Source organism: Balaenoptera musculus, chromosome 3, assembly GCF_009873245.2.
Source record: "Balaenoptera musculus isolate JJ_BM4_2016_0621 chromosome 3, mBalMus1.pri.v3, whole genome shotgun sequence".
Taxonomy (NCBI): domain Eukaryota; kingdom Metazoa; phylum Chordata; class Mammalia; order Artiodactyla; family Balaenopteridae; genus Balaenoptera; species Balaenoptera musculus.
In genome coordinates, this window is record NC_045787.1 from 146519630 (window position 1) to 146539076 (window position 19447).

The 19447-nt window shown below is 45.1% G+C and overlaps 1 protein-coding gene across 2 annotated transcripts; it reads left to right on the forward strand.

Annotated features, from left to right (window-relative positions):
- Window positions 1-6588: 6588 nt before the first annotated feature.
- On the forward strand, window positions 6589-15388 carry RPL26L1 (ribosomal protein L26 like 1). Of its 2 annotated transcripts, none has more exons than XM_036845355.1 (4): window positions 6589-6671; window positions 7001-7177; window positions 14128-14268; window positions 15058-15388. In XM_036845355.1, the coding sequence occupies exons 2-4, from the start codon at window positions 7010-7012 to the stop codon at window positions 15184-15186; spliced, it is 438 nt and encodes a 145-aa protein (XP_036701250.1). In that variant the 5' UTR covers window positions 6589-6671; window positions 7001-7009; the 3' UTR covers window positions 15187-15388. The 2 variants fall into 2 exon arrangements, with proteins under 2 accessions (XP_036701250.1, XP_036701251.1); XM_036845356.1 differs by having other exon boundaries at window positions 6601-6675.
- The last annotated feature ends 4059 nt before the right edge of the window (window positions 15389-19447 follow it).

Sequence of the window (19447 nt, forward strand, 5' to 3'; positions counted from 1 at the left end):
GGTCCTTAACCTCATGGTGCTGTTGCAGAAATTAAATCTATAATGGGTGCCAGTAAGTTATACTGGATCAGAACAAGCTCATGTATGCAGGAAAGTGATACATAGTAAATTTTCAAAAACGGTAGTTGTTCCGTATAGGTATTCCCAAATACAATAAGGGAGATCCACCATCAGCTGTGAGAAAGGGACTTCCATGGACATTTGCCCTCCTGCTGCCCAGTCCTTCAAGGCCTTCACTGGAACAGCACGGACGTGGATAAACACGTCAGAGATGAATGTGAGAGCGATCCAGTCTGCGAGAAACTCTTCACTGACCCTCCCCATTCTCTCTTTAACATTCTGTGCGATACTTGAATTACTGTGACACTCAAAGCTAGTGATCGAGAGCGTATGCCCACTGGTAGTCAATGAGGTGTGCTCCCAAACCTGTTTGTACCAGCTGTGCTTTATGCTGTAGTGATGTGACGTGACTTAGTTAACCAATGAAATATGACTGAAAAATGGAAGCGTCTAGTAAAACTAAGTTGAATACTTTGGAGAGACCTGATAAAGGTGAGTTGCCACCCCCTCCTCAAAATGCTACCGAATTCAGGGAATTCCCTGGCAGTCCAGTGGTTAGGACTCTGTGCTTCCACTGCAGGGGGTACTCAGCCCCTACCCCCCCAAAAAAAACCCCACGAATTCAATGTGAATAAGGCAACTGAAAAGAGTTGGGGTGAGGATTCTGCATTCACATTGAAAGTAAGTTCTCACTCCACGTTAAAGAAAACGAAACCTGGAGCCCTGCGGTTGGTTTATGTACGGACATAGTTTACATAAGGAAAATGAACTCCAGCAGAGGTTTCTCAATGAAAAGCCTTGCTCAGGGTCAAAAGATGGGCTAATGTGGGGCTTTTTGGGGTTTTTTTTTCATTTTCTTTTTTTAAATATTTATTTATTTATTTGGCTGCACCAGTCTTCATTGCGGCACGAGGGATCTTTGTTGCTGCATGCGGGATCTTTAGTTGCGGCATGCGGGATCTTTAGTTGTGGCATGCGGGCTCTAGTTCCCTGACCAGGGATAGAACCTGGGCCCCCTGCATTGGTGTTACCGAGTCCAAGCTCGCTCTGCTCCCCACACGACAGGCCAATAAATAGAGAGACAACGTGTTGAGGCAAGGAATACAACTTTATTCAGAAAGCCAGCAGACCGAGAAGATGGTGGACTAGAGTCCCCCAAAAAACCGTCTTATTGGGGTCTGGATGCCAGTTTCTTTTATAGAATTAGAGAGGGACGTAAAGTAAAAAGGCAGCATAGAGAGGGAGAGGCAAGGAGGAAGTAAAGTAAAAAGGGCCATCAGTCTTGAAAAACATCTCCTGGAGTGGCCAGCCTCCGGGAGGGTATGTGTTAATTTCTTTCTTGCAGCCATTCACAGGTGGGTAGGGTTCCCTGAGGCAGGCCATTATGTATGATTATAATAAAAGCAACAAAAAGCAAAGGCTAAAGTCAAAGAAACAGATCCAACATGGAGTCAAAATTGGCTCTTCCCTGTTACACTGGGAGCGTAGTCTTGACCGCTGGACCACCAGGGAAGTCCCGGGCCAATGTGTTTCAAGTTGATGTAAAACCTTTAAGGTATGTGTGTGTCATTTTTATGATTTCTCCCTTGAACCAGTTCTTTCAGTTACCTAACCAAGTGCAGACTATAGTGTTTTCGTGCAAGAGGATTTCTCAATCAGGGCTTATGGTGCAAACCCAGAGAGGTGTAGGTGATGGGTTGGGGGCTGTGGTGGTTCAGGCAGAAAAGGCTTCTCCTGGGGAGGTGTTACAGCTGCAGAAGAGGTGAAGTCGTAGAGGTGCTTCGGTGAGGAGCGACACTCACATGCTGAGCTCACACTGCTTGGGGTCGAGGTGGGGCTGTGAACCTTGGGAAGAAGTGGGGTGTGGCAGTGCGGCTCATGAGTGGCAGCTGTATAGTTTTTATAACTAAAAGTCACAGATTTGATTTTGGTTCTTGCCCGAAACAAAGGTACACATTTTCTCAATGTGCCAGGGCACTGGTGGTCCTAATCCCTTTTTAAGAAGCTGGTTCCTTAGCTGCTCCAGCAGATAGATGTCGTGGTCCAGGAATGTGTGGGGCCCTGTGTGGAGAACATTCACCCAAGACCCTCCCCTCCCCTGCCCCCCAGCAGTTGTCTTCTGTCAGTTATGTGGTGATGAGGTCATGCACTTTATTCTGACCAAAATAACTTATTTTTATCTCAACTCTCGTAGTAATAGCTACCAATGGTTAGGCATTCTCCACGTGCCAGGCAAGGAGTGCTTGTTCAGGTCTTGTCTTTTTTAATCCTCACAGCAATCCTACAAGGTGGCTGTTACCTCGTTTTTAGGAAGAAGAAAACAGAGATTTAAGTAACTTAGTCACAGAATTAGCACGTGGTGAAGCTGGAATTCAAACGCACATCCGCCTGACTCCAGGGTTATGAAGAATTGTATGGTTCTGGCTTACTCGCCACAGTCATCTCTGTCAAAAGGCTAAACTGATCCCCCCCCCTACCCCCCCCCAAAAAAGGGGGTGGGTGGGAATTGAAAGTAGTGAGGGCACTTTTGGTTTCTGTTTTCTTCCTTTTAAACAGCCTGCAGGACTTCCCTGGTGGTGCTGTGGTTAAGAATCTGCCGGCCAATGCAGGGGACACGAGTTCGAGCCCTGGTCCGGGAAGATCCCACATGCCGCAGAGCAACTAAGGCCGTGTGCCACAACTACTGAGCCCGCGAGCCACAACTGCTGAGCCCATGTGCCACAACTGCTGAAGCCCATGTGCCTAGAACCCGTGCTCCGCAACAAGAGAAGCCACTGCAATGAGAAGCCCGCGCATCGCAATGAAGAGTAGCCTCCGCTCGCCGCAACTAGAGAAAGCCCGCGCACAGCAACAAAGACCCAACACAGCAAAAAAATAAATAAATAAAATAAAAATAAATAAATAAAATAAACAGCCTACAAAGGAAAGCCAAGTTGAACATTGGAGATCTTCTTAAGCAAAAATTTAAAACCCTTACAACATGATTTTAATTACACAAATAATACATGCTCATAGCTCCACTGAAGGAAAAGCAGAAAAGAGCAAAAAGGAAAAAAAGGAAAATTAAAGTCACCCATAATCCCACTAATCAGGGATCATCATGGTTAATGTTTTAGTGATATTCTTCTGTAAACAAAATCGGATCATGCTGTTAACATTATTTTGTAGTTTACTTTTTTCCTCACATAATGGACACCTTCCAATGTTAATAACAGTGATCTCCTCATTATCTTATTGGCTGCCAGATAACAATAATCATATTGAATATCTCATGGTGGGTCACATTCAGCCTCTGCTCCCATCTCATTCAGAATCTGTTTTCTCACCTGTAAAAGGGACAATTTAAAGGGTTGTTTACCAGAATAAATAAGGTAATGTTCGTAAAGCTGTTAGCACAATGTGTGACAGTAAAATGCTCAGCCTAATACAACTAGCCATAATTATTCACTCATTTAAGAAATAATAATTTCTGGGAATTCCCTGGTGATCCAGCGGTTAAGACTCCATGCTTTCAGTGCCGAGGGCCCGGGGTTCAATCCCTGGTCAGGGAACTGAGATCCCACAAGCCACGCAGCGTGGCTTAAATAAATAGATAAACTTTTTCTTTTTTATAGAAATAATTTCTACCATGTATTAAGTGCTTACTTTGTGCCAGACGTTGTGCTGAGGGTTCATTGAATCCTGACACCAAACTGATGGGGTGGGTACTCTCATTATTCCCATTTCACAGATGAGGAAAGTGAGTGACCAAGAGGCTAAATATCTTATCCAAAAGCTCCAGAGCCAGGAAGTGGTGGATATCCAAACCCAGGCAGCCAGAATCCAGGGCTCTCACACTTACCCACCACATCACCCTCTGCCTTGGAGACATAAAAATATTCTCCTGGCCTATCCTCTGAGCCAGGCGCTGTGCTAGGCCCTGGGGCTTCTACACCAGTCCCTGTGCATGTTTCCAAGGTAGGCATGAAGCAGGATAGTAGCCAATTCTACTAAATCCTTATTAAAATGACAGAAACCCTGGCTGAGGTTCTCTCATCATCTTATCTGGCGATGTCCTTGTAGCTGTCTTAATTCTGTTGAGCCACAGTGGGCAGAGGGTGGGGGTAAAGAAAAGCCTTGCCGCCCTGGTTGACAGTGAACACATCTTGATAATCTTGGGTTGTAATGATCTACCCTCACATGGCTGCCCCTCACCAGTGAGGCCCTGCACTCCTTGGGAGCAGGGACGGGACTTCACTCCTCCCCAGATCTCTTTGATCTAGCCCTGTACATGTGGCTCCACGTAGGTACCAAATAAATGGTGAATAAATTAATGAGTAAATGAATGAATGTGTGGGTAAATGACTTAGTGAATGTGATAGGGAAGTAATGAGTGAGCAGAGAAGGAGCCAGTGAGCAGGTGAATGAATGCATGAATGAATGAATTCATCAGGGGGCTTTGGTCTGATGAACACTGTAAGGGCTGCTCTGAGAAGCCCTCTATGACCATCTATGTGCACTCGGTCATAATGGCGTCTGCCCCTGCCATGCCCATGAGAAGTGACTTCCTTTTCCCCCCCCAGGTTTACTGAGATATAACTGACCTATAATATTCTGTAAGTTTAAGGTGTGCAACGTGTTGATTTGATACACTTACATACTGCATCATGATTACCACAGCATTAGTTATCACTCCCAGCACCTCACATAATTACCATTTCTTTTGTGTGTGTGTGTGTGTGTGTGGTGAGGACATTTAAGACCTTCCTTTCTTATGACCCTTCCCCCACGTCCTTACTCTTGGAGCCTATAATGGGTGGTCTTTCAGTTGCTATTGCCTCAACAAATTTCACCCCGCTTACTGCTGCTACCCTGGCTTCTGCAGACAGCCCAGGTGTAGCCATCTCCCTGAGTCTGAAGGCCAGAGGGCTCCAACACTGACCTCAGGGGATCTGGAATTAAACCTTAAACAGCACCCAGCAAGTCTAGAGATCAAGCCAGATGCCATTGTTGATCATGAGTATGAGTAAATGCTGGTATTTCATAATTTCATCACCATATGTTAGGGAACACCCATAAACTGGGAGAGAACAGGGGACCTGCCTGAGTCGGGCAAGTCTTCTCTTCTTTTTTTTTTTTTGGCTCCACCGCGGGCATGCGGAAACTTAGTTCCCCCATCAGGGATCATCGAACCCGTGTCCCCTGCAGTGGAAGCACAGTGTCTTAACCACTGGACCACCAGAGAAGTCCCATCTCTTCTATATTTCTATCTGGCGTCTGGCACAAAGTAGGCGCTCAATAGACATGAATTGAATGAATCAATCCACTCAATGAATGAATCAACCAATCACTGAGAGCCTCCCGCACAGCGGAGCCGGGATTGGAGGCCTTTCATTCCCAGAGGCCGCGCAGAGGGACTCTCAGTCTGAAGAGAGGGGTGGTGCCCGCGACACTGGGTTGCCTACCCCGGGCGGGAGGTGGAGCTCGGGCACCACCAGGCGGGGCGAGGCGGGGACAAGGTGGGCAGGGCGGGGTGGGCGGGGCCGGAATGAGTGGGGCGGGGCAATGGCTACAAACCCGCAGGCGCGCTAGTCCGCAGAATCCCGGCTGCCCTAGCCGGCTTTTAAAGAAGACTCTCAACGGAGTTAAAAGGGGAGAGAGAGCACAGCTTCAGTTAGCATGGCGCATTGCACGTGTTTACATCAAACACGGAAAGCTTACAGTTTGCGTCATTGGGAGTTAATGGCAAAAGTCTGACTCTGGTGAGGCCTGTCCTTAGGGCTGTCCTGGAGCAAGGCCTCCGCTCTCTTTAGGAATAATAGCTGGCTGTAATTGAGCGCTGTGTGCCAGACACTGTTCTAAACACATAAAACGGATTAACTCATTTAGTACTCATAACAACTCTATGAGTCATCTACTTAAGATCATCCCCATTTCACAGATAAGGAGCCAAGGTCCAGCAACGTGAAGAGGCACTTGGGTTCAGGTCTCACTACAACTCCAGCTCTTCTAAAAAGGGCTAAAAGACTGGGGTGAAGTTTTGCAAAGCCAAGTGGTTGGTTTGTAATGACGCTCAAACATGGGTGCGTCTCAAAATCTTTGGTAAGGGGAAGTGCTTGCTCTAAATTCAGAGCCCCTGACCCCGACCTAACGCTGTCTGATTTCGCAGGGCTGTTGGTGGAACACAAAAATCTGCATTTTGAACAGGTTCCTCGGTGATTTTGAAGAAGCAAGTTAGCCGATTGCATTTACAGCAATGTTAAATCATGATGTTAAATCCCCCCTACCATACGCCTAGACGACCTCTGCGGAGGGTAACAGGGGCAAAGAGTTTGGGGTAGGAGAGAGACTACTGAAAATGTACCTATGAAAAGAACATCAACAAGCCTTTATTGCAGGCCCCTTCTCCTCAGCGGCACCAAGTCACCGGGTTCCAGGCATGACTCCCGGAGCCGCCTAGCGCTCCCATGGCCCCCGAAAACGAGGCACTGCGATCCCACCCCATGCCTGAGGGGGCGCTATTCAGTTTCGTTCCTATAGGAATGGAGCATTGCTTTCTTTCTGCGCTTGAGCCGCAAGGAAGCCTTACTTCCGGCCTTGCGCGCCCAGGGTTTGAACCCTGCGGTCACCAGGTAGGTGAGTGCAGGGGCTGCATGCCTCCCTAGAGATCTCTCTGCGTGGCCCCCAACCGTGCAGTCCGAGCCCTCCTCCCTCAGTCAGCCTCAAGGTCCCAGTGCCACCTTCGCCCCACATCCGTTTAGTCAAGCATGTGCTCCCCACGTACGCCTTGCTCTGTGTAACACCCAGAGCCCTCACATCCTTCATTTTCCTTCAGTCGCCTTCTTCCGAGGCCACCTCCCTAGAGCCCTTGCGCGGGGATGGGAGAAGTGTCCCGGATGGAGAGAATGCCCCGGTACCCCATTGAGCGTCCCTTCGCTCTCTCCCTTGCCTTTCTTTGCAGACCGTCACCATGAAGTTCAACCCCTTCGTGACCTCGGACCGCAGCAAAAACCGCAAACGTCACTTCAATGCCCCCTCCCACGTGCGCAGGAAGATCATGTCGTCTCCGCTGTCCAAGGAGCTGCGGCAGAAGTACAACGTTCGCTCCATGCCCATCCGCAAGGACGACGAGGTCCAGGTACGTGTCCTCTGGGCTCTAGTTACCCAGCTGCGTGGCGCTCGGGCGCCGCCTCTGCCTGAGAACGTCGAGTGTGCTTGGACGTGGAGGACTGGCAGGTAATGTGACCCTGCAGATGTGTTAGACTGGAGATGGAGCCCAGAGTCACCAGAGAGCGCCTGTCCAGCCTAATTTAGAGCATTCCAACTCAATTCTTTAATAATAATAATTTGAGAAATATACTGTCCCAGCCAAGCAAAACTCTTGTTTTCTTACTTTGTCTGCGGAGGCTGCTAGTTTGCCAGGCATTGCCCAGGGTGGCTATTTGAACCAGACTTTGCAGGGGAATGTTTTGCGATAAGAGTAGGGTTTGGGTATCATGGAGTTTAGTGGAAGCTGGGCATTTGATGGTGCTGGACTTGGCGGGGAGAATGGAGAAGCAGCAGCAAGTCAGAGGCCTGAAATTGTGAGAGTACGGCCCATGTGAGAAAGTATAAGCCCTCTGTTGTCTGTGACTGGAGCTTAGGATTAGGATGTGTAGTAGGGAGGGGAAGTGAGGGTGAGTAAAATAGACAGGGGCTATGTTCATCCCTTGAGGGAATATTTACTGAGCACTTCCCAGGCAGTGTTCCCTAGAACACTAACAGTGCACAAGACCTACAGGCCCCTCTTAAAACCTCAGCGCTATTGACTTCTTGGGCTGGATGATTCTTTGTTGTGCTGAGCTCTCCTGGGCACTGTAGGATGTTTAGCAGCACCCCTGGTCTCTCCCCACTAGATGCCAGTAGCACCTCCTCACAGTTATGGCAAGCAGAAATATTTCCAGGTATTGCCCAGTGTCTCTGGGGAGCAAAATCCACCCCTGCCACCCTCCCCCAGTTGAGAACCATTGTTTTAGAGAATGAAGTAAGGGATTTGGTGGATCACCTAAGGCACTGGGACTCTGAAGCTTTGAGGAGGAAAAGAGTGGAAGCAGGGGATAAGTTAGGCTGAGACTGTGACAGGAATAGCGTAGAAAAAAATAATTCAGAAGTATGGCTCAACCTCTTCTCTCCTGGATCCTTCCCATCAGACATGTTCTAGAATGGGGGGATTGCAAATGCCTCTAGGGTCTAGTTAGGCAAATTAAAGGAAGTGGGCTCTTTTAAGAAAGATAGTCATATACCCTCAGCCCATTGCTGCGATAGGGAAATGAAGACTCTTCAGTTACATTCAGTTGTTGTCAGATTCTTCAGTTTTGCAAGAGACCTGGAAAATCTGGATGCTTTACAGAAACTGCTTTTGGCTGAGATCACCAGTAACCTCTTATTTATTTATTTATGTATTTATGTATGTATGTATTTATTTATGGCTGCATTGGGTCTTTGTTGCTGCGCGGGGCTGTCTCTTTGTTGCAGTGTGCGGGCTTCTCGTTGCGGGGCACGGGCTCTAGGCGCATGGGCTTCGGTAATTGTGGCACGTGGGCTCACTAGTTGTGGCTCGCAGGTTGTAGAGTGCAGGCTCAGTAGTTGTGGCGCATGGGCTTAGTTGTTCCACAACATGTGGAATCTTCCCGGACCAGGGCTTGAACCCATGTCCCCTGAATTGGCAGGCAGATTCTTAACCACTGCGCCACCAGGGAAGTCCCCACCAACCTCTTTATGACTAAATTCAGTGGTCACATCTTGGTCTCACTGTCCTTGACTTTTGTTTTTGTTTTTTTTCTGGCTGCGTTGAGTCCTTGTTGCTGCACGTGGGCTTTCTCTAGTTGTGGCGAGCGGGGGCTACTCTTCATTGCGGTGCGCGGGCTTCTCATTGCAGTGGCTTCTCTGTTGCAGAGCACGGGTTCTAGGCACGTGGGCTTCAGCAGTTGCGGCACATGGGCTCAGCAGTTGTGGCTCGCGGGCTCAGTAGTTGTGGCTCATGGGCCCTAGAGCGCAGGCTCAGCAGTTGTGGCGCACGGGCTTAGTTGCTCTGCGGCATGTGGGATCTTCCCGGACCAGGGCTCAAACCCGTGTCCCCTGCGTTGGCAGGCAGATTCTTAACCACTGGGCCACCAGGGAAGCCCCGTCCTTGATTTTTTCAGCAGCATTTGGCATAGGTTGCACCACCTTACTCCTTGAAATAGTTTCTCTTTTTAGCTTCTGTGACACTTCAGGTTCACAATTTACTTGCAACTTCTCAGACTCCTTTGCTGGCTATTTCTCCTCTGTCTGGTCCCTAAATGCTGGAGTTCGTCAGGGCCTGCACCTGGTCTTCCATTGGCTGGCCTACGTGGTCTACCTAGGTGGTAATATTTATTCCTAAAGTTTTAAATGTCTGCTCTGTGCTAACACCTTCCTCTTTTACATCCCAGTCCAAACTACTTTTCTGACCACAGAGCTGTAGATCTAACTGCCTGCTGAACATCTGTATTTGGATATCTCACAGACATCTCAAGCTTCTTATGCATGAGATCCTGATATTCCCACTGCCTCTAAGATCGGATTCTCCTCCCATCTTTCACACCTCAATAAGTGACACTTCTATCTCCCCACTTAGGTATACCATAAACCTTTAAGTTATTAACTTTCCCTAACCCCTGTCTTCTAATCTATCACTAAGTCTTGTTGATTTTACCTCCAAAATAAGTCTTGAATCTGACCACTTCTTTATATTTCCATTTTAGTTCAAAGCATCTGTAGCTTCCACTGTTACTCTAGTCCATTCTCCACAGAGTGGCATTGTTTGCAAATCAGATCCTGCTTAACACCTATCAGTGGTGCTTGATGTGCTTGCTGTAAAATCTAAATCATTGACAAGGCCCTGTGTGAGCCAGTCCAGGTCTAATTCTCTGACCTCATCTCATTATCCCCCACATACTCTGTACTTCAAACACATTGGTCTTTTCAGGTCCTTAAATGCACCTAAATCTTTTCTCCCTCTGCGTCTTTGTCCAGAACGCTCCCTCTGCCTGGAGTGCTCTTCTCCCCTTTACCTGGCTAACTCCTCCTTTTGCAGCTCTTATATTAATGTCAGTTCCTCAGAAAAGCCTTCCCAGATACTACTCAGTATTTTAGTATAGCATCCTTTATTCTTTTTTCATAGCAATGAACACAATTTGAGATCATTTTTTTAAAAAAACTGAGGCATAATTTACATACAGTGAAATGCACAGGTGAGTTTTGGCAGATGTAAAACCATGTAGCATCACCTTAATATGACATAGACCATTTTTTATCATTTCAGTATCTTCCCATGTGCCCTGTTGCAGTTAGGATTATATATTTGCATGTTTACCTGTTAACTGCCTACTACCCATCAGACTAAGCTCCATGAGGCCAGAGAACTTTTCTTTTTTGTTACCTGACCTCAGTGCAGAGCCTGGCACACAACAGGGGCACAGTCAATATTTATTGAATGGATGAAAACTGTTGACTGGATGGAATTGGAAGGTGAGATAAAGAAAAGGAGGGCAGGGGCTTCCTTGGTGGTGCAGTGGTTAAGAATCCGCCTGCCAATGCAGGGGACACAGGTTCGAGCCCCGGTCCGGGAAGATTCCACATGCCACGGAGCAACTAAGCCCATGCGCCACAACTACTGAGCCTGCGCTCTAGAGCCTGCGAGCCACAACTACTGAAGTCCGTGCGCCTAGAGCCCGTGCTCCGAAACAAGAGAGGCCACTACAACGGGAAGCCCGCGCACCACAACAAAGAGTAGCTCCCGCTCACCGTAACTAGAGAAAGCCCGTGCGCAGCAACGAAGACCCAACACAGCCAAAAATAAATAAATAAAATAAATAAATTTTTTTTTTAATGTGTAAAAAAAAAAAAAGAAAAGGAGGGCAGGGGAGAAGGAGCTGCCATTTTTTTAATGCCTGTGGGGTTATGAATGGTTTCCTTTTTAGATATGAAGAAAATGAAACTCAGGTAAAGTAATAAAGAATAATATAGAAAATGAGTGTCTGAGCCAGGAATCCAGGTCTCTTAACTCCAAAGGCCATACTGGGTAAGCACTTCTCTGACCAGGAGAATAAAATCGTCCCAATTAGGTTTGTTAAAACTGCCTTTTCTCTCTTGGAATCTTCTAAATCTCACCTACCTCTTTCTCTGAGAAGTTGACTATGCCTCCTATTTTACAGAGGAAATTAGAACTATTGTCCAGGATCTTGCAGATCTCCCGGCTCCACACCCTCTGACTTACCTGCAGTTGCACCCTTCCCGTCTTCATTCTCTCCTGTTACAGTGAAAGAGAAATCCCTGTTTCTGTGTAAGCTATCCTGCTGCCACTGCATGTGACATCCACCACTCTCTTCTCCCCTCTTGAGATCCTTCTATCCGTTATCCCCTTTCTCTACAGTTTCCTTTACCTCTTCCTCCATACTTGTTCCTTCTCATCAGCATTTAAACATATTCATGTTTCCCCCTCTTTAAAAATAGAAAATTATCCCTTAACTTCACATCCACGTTGAACCTGTGTCCTCTCTCATCCTCTTCAGATCCAAGCTCCTTGGGTCGTCTTTTTTCACCTTCGTCTTCTCACCTCCGGTGAACTCATTGCCTTATCGTACGGCTTCCATCCCACCATTCCATCGAAAGCACTGTAGCCATGACCACCAGTGACCAGCTTGTTGTCAGCTGTTACTTTATCCTTCCAGTAGCTGACCATCCTAGGGCATTTGACCTTCTTGTCTTGGCTACTCTAACACCACACTTCCTGGTTTGCCATTCTTCCTGGCCACTTCAGTCTCTTTCGTAAGCTCTTCCAAAATGTTGGCTTTTCTCAGATTTCTACATTCTCGTACCACCAGCTCCCTAAGTAAAATCAGGCTTTGAGTTGCCATCTCTTTGGATGACTCGCAGGTCTTTGTCACCAGTCCAGTTGGCCTTCCCGCTGTGTATGGAATTTTCATGTTCCATGCCTCCGGGAAAGGCACATCCATCCATCCAGTTGCCCAACCAGACTCTGGATGTCATCCTCGCCTCTTCTCCCTCACCTTTCCACAGTCGATTGAGTCTTATCCTGTCTCCCTCCTCGCTGGGTCTAGCGTTTGTCCACTTCTCTTTATCACGGGTGTTCCTTTCACTCCTTTTATTAACATCTTTCTTCAATCAGGATGATAGTTAATAGGGGCTTTTTCACCTACTTTTTCCATGTGAGGGTCTCTGGTCACGTAGACTGTGGTGGATTTTCAGTGAGGCATGCATGGCTGTTGTCTTTTCAACCTGAAAATCACCCTGGTGAGTAAGCTGAACAATGTGGGTAGACATTTTAGGAGTATTGAGATTCGCCAATTCTTTACATGTAGTATTTCCTCTATGCTTATATGGCTACTGTTTAATAGGCTCCTGCCTTTAGGGAAACCATAATCTAGTTGGTTTTTGAACAGAATTGGAGTATGAGCTGACTTTTAGTTGCAAAAATAGCCCACAAGATTTTAATTTAACGTTTTATTTTTTTTCTGACTATAAAATATCTGTATTAATTGTAGAAATCTTGAAATTTAGAAGAACATAAATTAAAAAATAGTCATTAGTAATTCTCCTTCCTTCCTAATGGCAACCATTATTGACATCTGGATATATCTTCATCTCATGTTACATGCCATATATATATATGAAGCATATACACATAAGATTCAGACTATATATATAGCCTTGTATTCTTTTTTCTCTAAAGGTCATATCTTGAGCATTTTCCTTGGTCATAAATTGTTTTTTGAAAACATGGGTTTTAGATGGTTGCCTGAGAATCTCAATATAATTTTTTTTTTAATTGAAGTATAGTTGATTTACAATGTTGTGTTAGTTTCTGGTGTACAGCAAAGTGATTCAGTTACTAAGTATAATTTCTTTAACCATTCTCTGTTTAGATCTTGAGAGTGATTATATATTTTTTTTATTTTACTTTTTGTAAAAAATTGAGCTATAATTGACATATAACACGTATTAGTTTTATTTATTTATTTATTTATTTATTTTTTAAAGAAATTCACGTTCTTTTATTTATTTATTTATTTATGACTGTGTTGGGTCTTCGTTTCTGTGCGAGGGCTTTCTCTAGTTGTGGCAAGTGGGGACCACTCTTCATCGCGGTGCGCGGGCCTCTCACCATCGCGGCGCGGCCTCTCTTGTTGCGGAGCACAGGCTCCAGACGCGCAGGCTCAGTAATTGTGGCTCACGGGCCCAGTTGCTCCGTGGCATGTGGGATCTTCCCAGACCAGGGCTCGAACCCGTGTCCCCTGCATTGGCAGGCAGACTCTCAACCACTGCGCCACCAGGGAAGCCCCTATTTATTTTTTAATATTTATTTTTGGCTGCGCTGGATCTTCATAGCTGCACGTGGGCTTTCTCTAGTTGCGGCGAGCGGGGGCTACTCTTCGTTGCAGTGCACGGGCTTCTCATTGTGTTGGCTTAGTAGAGCTACTTAGTAGAGCTACTTAGTAGTAGTAGCTCTCTTGTTGTGGAGCACGGGCTCTAGACGCATGGGCTTCAGTAGTTGCGGCACATGGGCCCTAGAGCGCAAGGACTTCAGTAGTTGTGGCATGTGGGCTTAGTAGTTATGGTGCACAGGCTTAGTTGCTCCGCGGCATGTGGGATCTTCCTGGACCAGGGATCGAACCCATGTCCCCTGCATTGGCAGGTGGATTCTTAACCACTGGACCACCAGAGAAGTCCCTAACATGTATTAGTTTTAGATGTACAGCGATTATATTTTTTTACTCTCAGGACTAGTCATGTGATGACCATCTTAGTTCAAGGAATGTTTTGTTCAGGTAAGAGAAGAAAAAAATACAGGCAAAGAATTTCCACCTGACTTAGAATAATACAAAGCAGATTTATACCAAAAAAAAAAAAAAAAAAACCCAGCTGATTTTGATTGAATCAAAATTCAAAATTTGCCTGAATACAAAAAGTTCTATTTTTAGCCTGTGTGTTCCTGATAATTAGTTTCCTCACTATGATGTTCAAGCATTAGAAATGGGGAGAATTCTCTTTTGTATTTTCTCTCAGGTGGTTCGAGGACACTACAAAGGTCAGCAAATTGGCAAGGTAGTCCAGGTGTACAGAAAGAAATATGTCATCTACATCGAGCGGGTGCAGCGTGAGAAGGCTAATGGCACAACTGTCCACGTGGGCATTCACCCAAGCAAGGTATGGCCTGGGACTGCACAGTGGTAGTGGGCGTGTAGCATAGCATTCCTACTAGAGTTGTTGGCTGTTGGTACTGTCTGCACAGGCGGCCATGGTAAGGACTTCCTTGGGAGGAAGGCTTGGTTGGTTCACTGGCTTAGTGATATCGTAAGAGATCCAGTTCCTTTCCCTATCTGTTTTTGTCATCCTTGGTGAAGGCCCCGTCTGCAAGCTGGTAGCAAGAGTGTTCCAGGCATTCCAGGCATCACTTTCCCACTAGAGAGTGTCCAGAGGGAGAAGAGAGAACACCTCTTCCTTCGGCCCTCACACCCACCTGGTGGAATATGCTGTTCCTCCTTTAACCTCCCATTTTATACGTTATATTGTAGGGTCTCTCCTCCAGAGTTTCAGATCCTTAAGGGCAGAATGGTTGGGTCTCACTCATCTTTATGATCTCTGTATTGCCCGGTAGCTGGCGGGAATGCAGGTATTTTTAAAACAATGCATTTTGCCAGCCAAGGGCATTTTGCCAGCCAAGGGCAAATTATACTGCCAACATGGATAGACAAACCATCCGTGTCGGTAGTATAATGTTTCACAAGCTAAATGACACTTCGTACCACTAAATTATCTAAATGGTCTTCTAGATCCTCAAGAGTTAGGAGCTGGGCATTGGGTAGCAGAAGAAGGAACCCAAGCTGCTGTTGTCGAGGGAAGATCTGCTGTGTAAGATTAATTGTGGTTATAAGTCCTTTCGCCTTAAAAAAAAAAAAGAAAATTCAATATCTGTTTATTCTCTCATGCTAACAGGTGGTTATCACCAGGCTAAAACTGGACAAAGATCGGAAAAAAATTCTTGAACGAAAAGCCAAATCTCGACAAGTTGGAAAAGAGAAAGGCAAATATAAGGAAGAACTTATTGAGAAAATGCAGGAATGAATATAACCTTTTGTGCAACCACGGTTTATCTGTAGATTCTTTTGCCTGGTGTGTATTCCTTTGAAACTTTTCGAGGTGTCTCTGGAACGCTTCATTTCCTTCCTGTTTCGTTATTGATAATGTGGCTCTGTATATCTACTTTTGCTGTTTCGATTAATAATTTTATGAATAAAAATTGGACATGTTTTCTTGTTCCAAAACATATTTATTGCCTTTTATGGCTCTCTAGTAACACAGGGTTTATCTGACACTCTGGTGTTTCTTAATAAATGTTGATTGAATCAGTTATTTCCCATTTTGACTGGTGAAGAAAATGAGTTTAGGTTAATTGTCCAAATCCCAGAGAGCATGAGAGATAGAGCTGGGATTTGAACCCAGGCCTCGGTGCATCAAAGGACATTCACCTCCCACAGCCATCTGCCTCTGGCGTTCCTCCTGCTCTTAAGTCAGCCCTTTCCTGGAGTCTGACAAGAGCCTACACATTTATATGGAACAGAGAAGAATTTATGTATTTGTAGCAGTAAAAGCATTAGTGCTTAGTGGGAAAAGCACTGTCACCAGTCGTCAAGCTCCAATCCCAGCTCTACCACTGGACAGTCAAAGGCCTTTGAGCAAACAGCTCTTCTCTGAGCTTCCATTTTCTCAGTAGTAAAAAGATGGTAATACCTTCATTGCCTTCCTATCTCATGGAAAATGCAGAAATAAAATGCCAGGATCAAATGGGCTATTTCTGAGCACACTTTGAAAGTGTAAGTGTATAAATTCTAATATCGCCATTATTGTTCAATTAACTTCTATTTCAAATTCTGACATTCACTTTGCACTCAAAGAAGGAATGATTTTTCACTGAAGATTGCTAAGATCACACACCACAGAACTCAGTATGCGTGCTCTGACTGTGGCATTGATTTAAGAGTAGGCGGAATGATACTGGCTCTGTAGCCAGACGGACCTTGATTCAAGTCCTGCTCTGGTCTTCAGACAGCCGTTTTTATGACCCTCTGTTTCTCTAGTCTAGGTAAGAAGCTGGAAACGCTGATCTTCAAGGCTGAAAATTAAAGTAGCAGTCCACCAGATTCCCCTGATTTTAGGAGTCACGTGGGGGGTTGCTAAAATAGTCTCCAACTCTTGTCTGGAGATTCTATGATACAGTACGTCTGAAGAGAGAACTCGTCAGGTCTCATGTGCATCTGTATTTTTCATATGGCCCTTGTATGATGCTTATGACTAGGTAAATTTGGGAAATTGTGGATTAGGATGCATACATACACACAGCACATAAAATAGAGCAGGTGCCCAAAACATGGTGGCTATGTTAGCACACTGAACTGTATGTCTAGGGAGCATAACAAGTAGGTCAACCAGAGGGCTGTGCTTTATTTTTCTAATTTGCAGTTTTGTCTTCATTCTCGAACAACATATGTTTCAGGGCCCCAAATTTACATAAAAGTCAGATTTCAAACTAGATTATATTTGTAGTAGGATGACATCTTCTGATGGCTGGTCTGGGCCCTAGGCTCCAGCCATTACACTCACCATGAAACCTAAATTATATTTCCTAAGAGTTAGATTTGGTTTCTTTTCAGCAACTTTGTTCAGTACAAGTGTTAGGAGCTCTGAGAGCTGTAATCTCCCCCAAGTCACACCAGGCTTTTTATCATCAGCCATGTGAATAATAGTGCATGATCAAGAGCAGGAATTTGACATCAATTGAGAGCTCTAATCCCAGCTCAGTCAGCTCCTAGCTGTGTGACCCTGGGCAAATGGCTTAACCTCTCTGGGCCTCAGGTTTGTCATTTATAAAATTGAGATGAAAAGAGTACCTACCTCTGGGACTTCCCTGGTGGTGCAGTGGTTAAGAATCTGCCTGCCAACATAGGGGACACGGGTTTGAGCCCTGGTCTGGGAAGATCCCACATGCCGCGGCGCAACTAAGCCCATGCGTCACAACACTGAGCCTGCGCTCTACAGCCCATGAGCCACAACTACTGAGCCCGTGTGCCACAACTACTGAAGCCTGCGCACCTAGAGCCCGTGCTCTGCAGCAAGAGAAGCCACCGCAATGAGAAGCCCGTGCACAGCAATGAAGAGTAGCCCCCGCTCACCGCAACTAGAGAAAGATGGCACGCAGCAACGAAGACCCAATGCAGCCAAAAATAAAGTAAATAAATTTATTAAGAAGAAAGAAGGAAGGAAGGAGAAAGAAAGAGAAAGAAAGAAAGAAAGAGAAGAGTACCTACTTCACAGAGTTGTCAGACTTACTTACTACTTGAGATACTGCGTGTAAAGCACAGAGAACTCAGCAAATGTTAGCTATTGTCTTTCTGAGGAGATTGGCAGTGCGTTTGTCTGCAGGAGCAGAGAGGAAAGTTTTTCTCCAGGGAGTTTGGATAAATGCTGGTTCTTGAACAAAGGGGGAGGGTTTAAAGGCAGCAATGTTTGGGCTGCTGCAGGAAATGGAGACTGCAGAATGCCAGCTGGGTGGGCCTGCTTATCAAGGTTTTGGCCTGGGGGTTTTTAGCATGTCTCCTGGAATGAGTTTGAATTAAGCAGTTTCCTACTGACCTTTTCATCAAATTTGCAGATGTCCATTTACTTGAGTGAGTCCCCTTGTGCTATTTTGGGAAGACTCCAGACTTTTAAACTTCACATAACTGCTTCTGAATGTCTGCTTTCATAGTGCACTTGGGTTGAGATGTTCAGCTACAGAGGTTTCCATGTGAGTTGGGTAGGCAAATAAGTAACCAAATCTTCTGGGAACCCGGCAGAACTGTACTAACCAAGAGTCCTTCATACTCTGCTGATGCTAGACTTTGAGCAGTTCCAATCTGGTAATGGCTTGGGTCTTTGTTCATTGTTCTTTTAAATTAGTTTTGTTTTTTTTTTTTTTAAGAAGTAATATATATATAGTACAACATAAAAAGGGACAAAAGGTATACAGTGAAAAGTAAGTTTCCTGGGAATTCCCTGGTGGTCCAGTGGTTAGGACTCCGCACTTCCATTGCAGGGGCATGGGTTCAATCCTTGGTCGGGGATGGTTGGGGAACTAAGATCCCACAAGCCGCCCAGCATGGCCAAAAAAAAAAAAAAAAAAGGTAAGTTTCCTTGTCACGCTGACTCTCAGTCACTAAGTTCTCCCCAGAAGCAGTCACTGTTTCCAGTCTTTTGTATCCTTCTAGAAATATTCTGTGCATATATGACTGGGTTTTTACTCAAAGTTTGATCTGTAAAGAAGTCTTCATGAGAACAGCAGGTCATCCAAATTTAACTAACTGTATGAGGTTGACATTGTATAGCCTGAACACCATAATTACAGTATAAACATGCACCAGTAATAAATAAAATATTCTTTGTCCATCAGAAATAATTAAATCAACCACATCCTAGCCTATCCCTAGTAGGAGGGCAGCTAATTCTGCAACAGGTTTTTAAAGGTCTCATCTTAGGCCTTAGATGTCTCTATCTTGTTAAGTAGTGTATAATTTAAGGTTTTTTTTGCTTTTGTTTTGTTTTGGTTGACTTACTATTTGAAATAGGAGAGGTAGCATGGCTTAGTGGGAAGAACAGGAGCTACGAAGACCTACATTCAGATGCCCCAGTTTTGTCGCTTAAAACAGCTAGACTTTGGGCAAGTTACGAATCTGAGCCTCTCTTTCTTAATATGTAAAATGGATTTAACAACATCTGTATTAGGTGTTGTGAGCACTGACTGAGACAGGTAATTCAAAGCACCTTGTTTAATGACTGGCACGTGACCATCGAGAAATGGTAGCTGCAATTATCAGTGGTGTCTGCCGGCAGTGCATGTTCCCTACATATGTGCAGAGCAAACAAGTAGTGAATTCTGCTGGAATTTCAGCTTCTCCACTAACTTCCAACGTTCTCAGTCAACCTGGAAAGGAGCTTTATGACTCCGTGGCTTTGTAACCCTGCATGCCTGTGTAGGGGTTCCTTGGGGTTTGAGCTGTAGTGTTTTCTGGTCCACTCTTGTTTATTTCATCCTACTGAAGTTGCCTCCGAGAATTTTCCTCTAATTTAAAAATTATTGAGGGCCCAAAGACGTTATTTATGAGGGTTATATCTATCGATATAATTTACCATATTAGACATTAAAATTTTAAGATTTATTTTAAATCATTAAAAAAATAATAATAAACCCAAAACATGTTAACAGAAATAACACTTTTAAGGAAAATATCTTTTCCAAAACAAAAAAATGTTGCAAAAAGAGTGACATTGTGTTACATTTTTGCAAAATTCC

What these genes read in the sequence shown, in the direction of transcription:
- RPL26L1 (XM_036845355.1), top strand. Translation starts at nt 7,010, where the DNA reads ATGAAGTTCAACCCCTTCGTGACCTCGGACCGCAGCAAAAACCGCAAA. An exon ending in GCAAGGACGACGAGGTCCAG is followed by an intron (nt 7,178 to 14,127) that starts GTACGTGTCCTC and finishes ATTTTCTCTCAG; the next exon opens with GTGGTTCGAGGACACTACAA. An exon ending in TGGGCATTCACCCAAGCAAG is followed by an intron (nt 14,269 to 15,057) that starts GTATGGCCTGGG and finishes TCATGCTAACAG; the next exon opens with GTGGTTATCACCAGGCTAAA.